Genomic DNA, 10418 nt, shown 5'->3' with positions numbered 1-10418 from the left:
AGTTGTCAAGGATTCATGATATATTTTGATATAAAACAGTACAGTATTTCAAGATTTAAAGTGGGAAACCACTAAATCACACACATATAACCATCCTTGTGAAGTTTTATTACATTCACTCAGCTAAAATAATTTTGAAAAAATGAAGAAAGTGAAGTGGACAAATTCCCAGCTAAGAGCGCACAGGATAATGTAAGTTAAAAAACAATATTGTTTTACATTTTCTGGATACTATGTTGTTCGCAGATGCCATTTTATCAAAGTAAAAAATAATAACAGTTATTATTATAATTAACAATGACCGTTTTTTTACTCAGAATTTGCTTTGATGAGGTATCCATTGAAAGTGATATAAATATCCACATCATCGCTATAAATTGCATTCTCTCTTTCCCGTTTATACAGACGGACCCACACCTCATCATTTATGCCCAAGTCCAGCATCAGGCTCTGGCTCTGCATAATGGAGCGGTCGCTGGGTTGGGCGTACACTATTGCCTGCTCGGCTTCATTGCGCATGATGTGCAGGTAGGTCTCCTTAAAATTCCATGTGTGAATGTTGATGTTGAAGAAAAAGATCCCAGGCGTGTGGCAAATAAACTTCCCGCTGAACATGTTGAAATGGTTGTCGAGGTTCACGAAAACAGTGTCAAATATCAGTGGCTGATAGGCCTCCAGGCTGTGAAGGGACTTTCGACGGCCGACGGAAAAAGCAGAGTATTGGACTTTGCAGGGGTCTCCGGGAAGACCGGCTTGGCCTTTGGAGCCTTTTGGGCCCACCGGCCCAATGGATCCTGGAGGGCCTTCTGGTCCAGTTTTACCCGGTGTCCCTCGATCACCACGGTCTCCTTTGTCACCTGAAAAGAAAAATATATACACTTCCTATACAGCTTATCTATGAGCATTTTTAGAAAGTGGGCTAAAGCAAGAGTAGCCAAAGAAAATTCAGGGAAGCACGTGGTGAACTTGCAAACTCCTCATCACTCTTCAGCTGTGAGGCAAAAATGCCAACCACTAGTCCATCATGCTACAGAAGGTGAGGTCGAGTTAGCTTTTAGCTTGGCCTTTCAGTCCGTTAGCCTAATACGGTTCCTGAATAGCTTCTGTGTTTTAAAGTTGCTATAACTCTTGCAACGGTGGACATTAATACCTTTAAGGATGGTCATGTTGATGTAGGTGCGGACCTCAGGGAGCTGGTTGTACACTCCTGTGGAGGGCCGGGCTGCGCTGTCCTCTGTTGGTTGGAGGTCGTCACAGCAGCGCTTGCAGGGGATTGCAGGGGTGCTGGGAGGGGCTGCCTGTGTCACCAGGTGAACAAAAGACAGGCTGACGAGGAAAGCCAACATTGCGCCTGCACCTTTGAGGAGATGACACGAGTGGATATCAACACCAAGAATAACTCATATAATGCAGTGTATTTGACTATCATCCATCTATTTTTCCACTTATCCTCACTTGGGTCATGTCTGAGTGAGCTTATACTGAAATGTTCCCACCAGTGGAAATGAGATCTTGGGCAACAATCCAGCAAACACAGAAATTCCCCAAGAAAAAGAGGCAATAGGATTCTGACATGATGCAGATCCAACATGAGAAATCCTTGCAGCGTATTCGTCGGTCAGCTGTCCATGTAATCACTGTGGAATTTTTACTGCTTTGTGAAAAAAAAGTGCACAAGGGAGAAAGACGTCCTTGCAGCTGCGCAAGTCGGGGTTACGTGGTTCGGCGGCATGCATTTTGAAACTTGTTCCTGGACAAATTGTTGAGGAATTCAAAACAAATTAATAACAGGTTAATAAATCCCCAAGAGGATAAATCAAAACTTCACTCTGCTAGAAAACTGTACTTCATCACTCTACAGCTGGTTGACTACCCAAAGTGTTTATTTAATCCAGAGCAGGGGGCCAAGCGGAGTGCGGTTTCAAAGGAAAAGTTGTGGCTCTAAGGCTTCTTTTGAGTGATGAGCTAAGTAGCAATGGGACACTGTGTATTGAATTATATGGCAGCATACGCAAATTTAATACCATGCAAGAATGACAAATTTTGATGTACAATGGGAACATAAAGACTGACAAATAAGTCGGCTAGAGTGTATTTTGCTTGAATCCTTTGCAACATTCAGGAATCGCAGCTTGTTATGAACAAGATGATCTTTTTCACATTCTGACACAACAATTTAAGGAGATGCACAAAAGCATGGTTATATTTATGTGTATACTGTATGCATGACCTATACTACATATTGCACATTCCCTCAACCCTGTGGGGTTATGGGAAGGTCTTTTCTTGTGGTTGCATTCCAAACTTGAATTTTATGACCGCGTATGGTTTCTATTATCTATTACCGCATTGCCCTAAGCCGGAGCACATCTCGTACACTAGAATGGAAACATTGCATAAAGTTACGGTCCTTGAAGAAGTTTGATGAATAATTATAATGCAAAGAATTAGCATTTCATGATAAATTATCCACAACTGCGAGTTATGGGGAACAAATCTCACCTTGGTCAAGTCTTTGCAGCAACTTCAGTCCGCCAAAGAAGGGAAGTTGTCAAGCACTCCCTTATTCTGTGTATATGTATGTGGGAGAGAGACTTTTTTTCGTCTTGCTTATCCCTGCAGCTTACTTCACCAGCCTCAATCTGTTTATTTTGGGAGGAAAGCTAAGGCCTGCCCCCTCCGCATAGCACTATAGTATGCAAAACATAGAGTCAAAAGTCTCCTGACAGCAGAGAAAATGCAAGCAAAAGCTTACAATCCTCAACAAGTCACAAATATGCCCGGTTTGTTTTAAATGAATTATACACAGTTGTCTTTATGTTGTATTGTGAAAAGTTTCTCGCCCTCTTGGTCCAAGAGAGGATGTGATAACAATCTTTCAGACTTGAAAAACGGTCCCTGGAAAACTGGCAGTAACATTGGCACTTTAGATCGGGTTGCTTCTGTTGTGGTCTATGATCATTTACTTGCTGGTTGTGTTTTTTTTCTCAAATGCCATGCGTTGAATTTTTCTTTCTCACACAAATTATCCCCTTCTCTGTGTTTTGGTTTTGGGGCACTCGAAGCTGATTTATGTCTAGAAGGATACTTTTCTTTGCATTTTTTAACTCGAGTCTGGCTCAAGAGTCATATGATTTGCTACATCCTAGTCCAATACCATGGTAATGTATTGAAAAAAACAAGACTATTCCAACATGATACTTTTTCACTGGGACTCTCATTGTCAACATCAAGTGAGGGAGACTTTTTAAATTACTGTCAACATTAAATTACATTACTAATGAATGTGATTTGAGAAAAAGCAATCAGCACAACCTTTTATACCTTTTTTTTCAGGTTAAAGGTTTTAAGAGATTGCTAAGAGATTACATTTTGTATTATTTATTGAGTTGATATTTTGCTTTCAGCATCAAACGGTTCAGTTGGTCAAAAATCTTGCTAGTTTAAATAAGGATTTACATAGTTTTTTCATTTCAGGCATTTTGATGCACTTTGATGCGTTATGTTTTCTGTTTCAGACTAACCTGTCACCTATATACTGTGAACCAGTAAAAAGTAAGTTAATATATGTTGATTTATATTGCGGTTTCTTTTGTTAATGTTATAAAGGATGGAATTTTAGCTATACATAAAGCATTTTTGTTTATAGTCACCTCAGTGAGTGGTAGGGGCGCATTTGCATCTTTGCAAATTTTGTAGTCACCCAGTCACCTTTTGTCTCAGGAGCACAAACTGATTCACCGATTTATGTTAAAACTCTTGTATTTGTTCTAGGTATTGAAATGGTCACCACTGCGTGAAAAAGTGAATTGAGCTCAGTGAACATCGCAAAATTTACATCTGTGAGTACACATGATGAGCACCAACTTGACAAGGTCACGTTTTATATAGCGTCTTGCAATTTCTTCAATCAGGCCGTATTATCTATGTGTTTTTTCTCAGCGACATTGATCACTGTTATGTATTTGTATGAGGTGACCTGATAGTTCTAACTGCGGCAGCAGAAAAATGTCAAACCGCGCACAAATACACACGTTGTCATACCGCTGTTACCACCTGACCGGACATGTAAACGCTCAAAGTAGATGTTCATGCGTACACATGTCTTCTTCTACCCATTTCTCAGGCCCACTTTCCACAGCGAGACAGGAAGTCACAAGGTGACCCATTTTTTGTTGTTGTTGTATTGTTTGGTCGTCGCATACTGAGAACGCTGGAAATTTACTGCACGTTTTCACACAAGAACAATGAATGGCCTTCATTGATTCTCACACACAAACCACCCACCAATGTAGACAATGAAAAATAACATCCATAATTAGGCTATTATTGCTGGTGTCAGCAATGCATCATCATACAAGCAAGTAAAAACAGGAATAGTAATCCATATTCAGTATATTTTATTTTCACAGCAGCAGAATGTTTTAAATGAGATGAGTGTACTCAAAGCACAGCTCAGAGTTTGCATAGCTTGGAATGATAAAAATGCATACATCACAAAATACATGATCGAATTGACGTCACAGTTTTTCACAAATTTACAGTATGTCCAGTCAACAGTGAGGTATGACACAGAATTGTGTGCAGGTAAATGAAGCTGGTGAGCAGCAAAAAAATCATCTTTAAAGTTTTCATGTCTAAGACTTTATTTATGTTTGATTATATTTAAAAATGTAAAAAACAATCTTAAATAATACTGTAATATTGCAATTACTTGGGTGTAATTTAGGACTGGGTAATAAATTGGATTAATTTTTCATCTTAAAAATAGACAAAAATTAGCTGGTGAAATTCAGGCTTTGCAAACCTGCCAGGTGCTTACAACAGTTATGTACTACTTAATTGTGGCATTGTGCATAACTTGCTAATGCAACTTATGAATATCTGTTTTGCATAATTCACAACATAAACATAATGTTAAGATTGTGTTAAAAATGATTTACAATTACTGTACAATGTTGTTTTACACTTATTATGTGATTTAAAATCGATTACAATTTCAATTGTCCACTATGACTGAAAATGTTATATTTAGGCCCAGCTCAAGTTGTATAACCTGAAGCTGCATATGTTGATTTTTATTTTTTATTTATTTATTTATTTTACATTCACATGCTTGTCACGACAACATTAGAGCTTTTCTTAAAAAAAGAATTTAGCAGCTGCCAACACAAAAACAATATTTTCCAGCTAATAGAGCAGAGATATTTAGTTTTTCTGTTTATTTGGTACATATGCTGAGCAAGAAGACATTCAATTTTGGGGGTCGAGATCAAAAGATGTCAAGAATGGATACATATAATTTTCATCATAATATAATTCTCTAAATGACGCAAGAATATAGAAATAAGATAATAACTTGGTGTGGCCTAATTTTAAAGAATTGTTCGCTGGGTTTAGCTCTAAAAAGACAATAATGATAATGATAATAATAAACGAAAATGATAATGATAAAATAATAATGATGAATTCAATCGAAAACACCGGAGCGTTTTCCAAGAGCTCCAGCTCAGATGGACGCATTGCTGGAAGTAGTTGGTTTCTCTTGCAGGATGAAATAACCTGTTTTGCTCGACTCCACCGGCATAGAGGAAGGTCTGTACATTGTACAAGCAATGGGCCATCCTGTAGCGCTAACATTAGCTGCTAGCATCGGCATCTGAGGGCTATCTGAGGTTGCCTGTGACAGATCAGGAGAAGTTGTGGGGCTACTTATCTGCACTGGAAGATGGAGAGGGAGGCTGAGGTGGGAGGAGCCATAGTGACCTGAAACCTGTTCCTGGTCCCCGTTCGCACCTTGTTTATCTCCCTTGATGTCTAAATCTTCCTTTTCAAAACAAAAACCGGAATCGGGGCTTTGCGCTCCTCTCTTCAAGCTCTCACAGCTTGGAAACTTGGACAGAACAGGACAAGGTTGGAAGAAGAGGGAAATGTTAGGACCGGCTGCCTTGTGCAGAATGTGGAAATCGTCTTTATATGCAAAGTAGACAGGATTGGGCCCAGTTTGAACTGAGCTGCCGGAGGAGCCGGATACAAAGTAGCCCAAGTTAGTGAAGCCGGATGAAGACGAAGGCGAATTGTCCACAAGCCTGTTCGAATTCGAGCTGCCCAACGGTTCAACGTTGCCCGGTGGTTGCGGGGCCAAATCGGAGTTGGGTAGGGGCAAGGTGGAAAGACCCGCATCCATGCTTCCACACACCTCCACAGGGGAGATGTGGTCGACAGATTGGGCAATGTGCCAGGATTCGGAACAACTAGGATTCAGCCATTTCTGTCAGAAAAAAAAAAAAAAACGGATTCATAGTAAGGAACATATTTGAAGAGTATTTTCCATGTCAGTTCTACTTGTGCATTATTTACCTTTAGATTTCCGCCATGGCGCATTTGGAAGTATTTAGAGGGATTTGGAACTGGCTTCACTTTGAGGAATCTGAAATGTGTATATAAATATAAATAAAATATTTGAATATTTTTGATACAACTTCAGACGTTCGCAGTGATTTAAAACGACAAACACATGAAGTGTTTGCGGACAGGCATGCATGTTTACACACACACACAGAAATTTCACTCACCTCATATTAATGCTACATTTGTAAAACACCAGCGTCATGGCGATCATGACAACCATAATGATCAAAACAGCCAATATTATGAAGGTCTGAAGCAAACTCCATTCTGAAATAAAAAAGTTAATTAGAATGTATGTGTGGTGCAGAAATTCATATTTTAACACTGATTTTTCACTCAGCTCCAGCTGAGCATGGAAAACTATGGAAAAGACGAATTAGAAAAACTAATGATGTTATTGAAATGTCAGCAAGCAGTGTTAGGCTCTTCTCATTTTTACCTTGATTTGCTGATTCTGGCCACGTGAAGTCTACGGAGGGACTCCACTCGCTCCATTGGCTGTCTTCTATATTCACGGGCTTGACTTTTACTCGAACCTGGTGCTTACCTTTCAGCTGCTGCTTGGTGTCGATTCTTAATTGTGTTTCTTTGGTGTGCAACAGGCGAACCTCCTGGAGGGCCATGTAAATATATTGTCAGGGTCCTAAATGACTTTGTTATTCACTCAATACTTCAATACTTTGACTGTTGCCCCACTGAAAAAAAACACAGTGAACGATTGCATTGCAATTTAACTGTATTGCAAAGTTGTTGGTTTTTCTTTTGAGGGGGCATCAATTATTTATTAATTATTATAATTGATGGGATAATGGACTCTAAAATTATTCAATAGTGATGATGGAACCACTGGTCTAAATTAATAAGAGCTATTGGCCAGTCTCTGATGAGAACATTGAAATGTACATACAAGCACATACACTCACACTTGCCTTTGTCATTGGGTCACTCTTTTGGATCTGAACATGGTAGTCCAATTCCTTGAGAAACTCAGATCTGGGGCTACCTGGCTGCCAATTTATCACGGTGTCATTGTCACTGAAGCTGACATTTGGGGGGCCAGGAGGGTGCATTTTAACTGAGCGCACACACACACACACACACACACACACACACACACACACACACAAACATTCTTTTTACTTGTTCTGCTAATACGAGAAAAACAGAGGGATGACAAAACAAAATCTACTCACTGTGATTTTCGGGTTTATAATCTATGAGGTATTGCACCAAGTCACCATTACATTCCAGGCTGATGTTGGGCATCACCTCAAAAAAGGAGAATTTCTGCAGCAACCCATTGAGATATTAAACAGAGAAAATAAGAAGGCCCACACAATATCAAGTGGGATCTTTAAGTGATTATGATATTATGATTCCTTTTATTCACAAAATATTGCTACAGGCACTTACTTTATTTTTAAAGACGAAACTGCATCCTGGAAGTATGTTATTGTGTTGTTTCACCTTGCAGCTCTGCCTTAATTGATTAAAAAAATACAAATCACTTTTATTACATATTGCATAAACATTGTAGTGGTCTGTCATACCTGATTAGAGTTTCACATCTCACTCCGTCCTTTCTGATTCGTATTTTTTTGTAGCCAAAGATTATGCAGTCTTCCACTAAAGAATTTTTGAGTGCACTTGTGGCATTGTTGAGTGTACATGTGACATTGTTGACAAAATCATTCACACAGGTGAGCCCTGAAAAAAAAGATGGATAATGATTGTCCTGCAAGGAAATGAACATTGACCGAAATCCAGTTTTAGCCAAATCCAAAGTCAAATTCACATTTAATCCAGCCAGTTCTGTGCTCAATTGTTGTTGTTTTTTTCTGTCCTTGCTATTGCTCATGCAAATTAAAATCCTGAATTTTGACTATTACACCAAGTTCAGAAATGTATATAATGTAAAAATGAAGTGTCTTAAAATAAATTTGAAATAACAGAAAGGGTATCTCGTGAAATCAGATATAGTTTGAGCTGACAAATGTCAATGATTAATTGTCATAGTAGGGAAAATACTGAACACGTTTTTTCATGTCATCTTATGTGATTAAGCAGCATACTGCGTGTTGATAACTTATTTTACTGTAACCTGTGTCCATTTACCATGACAGTTCATAGAGTTAACCAAGAAAGTGAGTCGCACCTTGCAAATTTGCTTCACATTGCAGAGAATGAAGCGAAAACAGAACCGCCACGATAAAACAGGGCCGGACCGCCCCCATCTTCAGAACAGTCGATCTACAAGTAAAAGGATCTAATTCAGTATTGTTAGTATTAGATATGATTAGTATCACAACATGAAAAGTCTGAGCGGTGAAAAAAATGTACTTAATATAAACATTTCCTTGTAACCAAAGACAAACACTTTATATTTGAAGACATTATTTGCTAACTATGTAGTTTACTTTTAAACCTTAAAAATGGCCGCAAAGTACTTCAGGATAATGCTTCTCATCACGAACAAAACATCTTTGTACCAAGCACTGCATAAACTCTCAAAATTAATACTCGGACTTGAGTAGTATATCGACTTTTTTAGTAATTTAACAGATTTCAAACTCCCGTTGTTTCTGTATTAGAGCTGTGTAGGTTAGAGTACAAAAAGAATGATGAAATAAATACATATTGTTTAACAAACAAGGCTTTGGAACAGGGACTTTTTCAGATTGCTGCAGTCTTTCTTTTTAGAAATGAGTCATTCCAAGTTAGTGTATGAAATCAATCATCGCGTGTGGAGAACTCAAAAGTACATGCGAACAGTCATTTCCAAAAATGGCTTAAAAGCTCACACTACAATATGAAGTAAAAACAGTACAAATTCAGAACTATATTCACTTACAAAAGCTAATTTTTGCTGTCAATTACTTGGTCTTTTTGATAACTTGGCAAAAAAAATCTCTCGAACAAAATAATTTTCTTCTTAATAAATGACATTCTAAGAAAGAAAAAGGTTATTTTGTGCTATCAATTTTTTTCCCGTTACATGGCTTTTGTAAAATAACCAACTAACAAAAAAATGGTAACAACTAAAACAAAACAGCTTTTGTATATTTTCAGATTAGATATCTGAGCAAAAGAATCGATTGTTTTTTAGGCCGGCATGAGATGCGACGTCTTTGCCACTAATCATTCTTGTAGATGACAGCATTGAATATTTGTCTTAAATAAGGCCGTGGATTGAGAATATCTTACTTTCCACCACTCTTAATCTTTTTCACTGAATAAAAGAATAAATATGGTGGTTAAAATACAATTGAAAAGAAAGAATTATGTTATGGAGAATACAGGGAAATAAAAGGCTGATACGGCACCTGACTTTCTTGGCTTAGCGAAGATAGCGGAACATCCCCGAGAGGAGTCACATTGGCATCCCTTTTGCCGGACTGCCGACTTTTCTTTGGTCTCTCACTGTCCTTCCTCCCTTCCGCTTGCTCTCATTTTCTTCTCTCGTTTAATCTGTCACTCATTCTTTGGCCTCCTTATTGCCTGAGTTCTTTATGGGTGGCCGCTGACATTTTCCAATCGTCAACCGCAGCTTCTATCTGGGCCTTTACAGGAAGCCCTGTGACGCACTGAGTGATAGTGAAAGAGTGACGGGCCAGGGTGGAGTGAGAAGGTGAGCGCAAATGTCAGATGCAGCACCTCCCTTCACTTACCACCACCTGCCACGAACCCCTCGCCCCCAATCACAACTTACTACGATCGTTGAAATGTGTTGGAAAGACAGTCAACACCACATCCTGTTTCAATCGCGATGTCAAGAGAGATGTTCACGTTGTCCTCTGAAGTGGTTCGAGTCAATGAAAGTCAGGTTAAAAGAGATCCAAACACCAGGACTGTGAATAGGAACCATATTTAGAAGCACACAGCTGGTTAAGAAGCAATCAAAGCAACCACTGAAGGCAAAACCCGACACTTTGGTGGCGGACGTACAGGAAAAGACGGTTGGAGGAAGTCTTTTTGCTCAAAGGTCATCAAACATCTCTGGAGAGTAA

General features: G+C 38.9%; 2 protein-coding genes across 3 annotated transcripts; both read right to left on the bottom strand.

The window, feature by feature from the left end:
- Positions 1 to 87: 87 nt before the first annotated feature.
- c1qtnf6a (C1q and TNF related 6a) lies at positions 88 to 2690 on the bottom strand. The gene is made up of 3 exons (XM_088436861.1): positions 2503 to 2690; positions 1151 to 1357; positions 88 to 857 (listed from the first exon to the last, which is right to left on the bottom strand). The coding sequence occupies exons 2-3, from the start codon at positions 1344 to 1346 to the stop codon at positions 310 to 312; spliced, it is 744 nt and encodes a 247-aa protein (XP_088292987.1). The 5' UTR covers positions 1347 to 1357; positions 2503 to 2690; the 3' UTR covers positions 88 to 309.
- Positions 2691 to 4383: 1693 nt separating this feature from the next.
- Positions 4384 to 10192, bottom strand: il2rb (interleukin 2 receptor, beta). 2 transcript variants are annotated; one of them, XM_088437289.1, is made up of 11 exons: positions 10121 to 10192; positions 9735 to 9995; positions 8567 to 8661; positions 7962 to 8118; positions 7825 to 7891; positions 7605 to 7698; positions 7341 to 7486; positions 6851 to 7022; positions 6576 to 6678; positions 6361 to 6430; positions 4384 to 6271 (listed from the first exon to the last, which is right to left on the bottom strand). In XM_088437289.1, exons 3-11 carry the CDS (start codon positions 8643 to 8645, stop codon positions 5510 to 5512), a joined length of 1650 nt encoding a protein of 549 aa, XP_088293415.1. In that variant the 5' UTR covers positions 8646 to 8661; positions 9735 to 9995; positions 10121 to 10192; the 3' UTR covers positions 4384 to 5509. The 2 variants fall into 2 exon arrangements, with proteins under 2 accessions (XP_088293415.1, XP_088293416.1); XM_088437290.1 differs by lacking the exons at positions 8567 to 8661; positions 9735 to 9995; positions 10121 to 10192 and having other exon boundaries at positions 7825 to 7887; positions 7962 to 8095.
- Positions 10193 to 10418: the final 226 nt, after the last annotated feature.

Source organism: Hippichthys cyanospilos, chromosome 16 (genome assembly GCF_059441005.1).
Source record: "Hippichthys cyanospilos isolate Australia breed blue-spotted pipefish chromosome 16, RoL_Hcya_1.0, whole genome shotgun sequence".
Taxonomy (NCBI): domain Eukaryota; kingdom Metazoa; phylum Chordata; class Actinopteri; order Syngnathiformes; family Syngnathidae; genus Hippichthys; species Hippichthys cyanospilos.
This window is presented reverse-complemented; position numbering and strand designations above follow the sequence as displayed.

What these genes read in the sequence shown, in the direction of transcription:
- c1qtnf6a (XM_088436861.1), bottom strand. Translation starts at nt 1,346, where the DNA reads ATGTTGGCTTTCCTCGTCAGCCTGTCTTTTGTTCACCTGGTGACACAG. An exon ending in CAACATGACCATCCTTAAAG is followed by an intron (nt 858 to 1,150) that starts GTATTAATGTCC and finishes TTTTCTTTTCAG; the next exon opens with GTGACAAAGGAGACCGTGGT.
- il2rb (XM_088437289.1), bottom strand. Translation starts at nt 8,645, where the DNA reads ATGGGGGCGGTCCGGCCCTGTTTTATCGTGGCGGTTCTGTTTTCGCTT. An exon ending in AGAGTGACCCAATGACAAAG is followed by an intron (nt 7,023 to 7,340) that starts GCAAGTGTGAGT and finishes ATGGCCCTCCAG; the next exon opens with GAGGTTCGCCTGTTGCACAC. An exon ending in AAATGTAGCATTAATATGAG is followed by an intron (nt 6,431 to 6,575) that starts GTGAGTGAAATT and finishes TACACATTTCAG; the next exon opens with ATTCCTCAAAGTGAAGCCAG.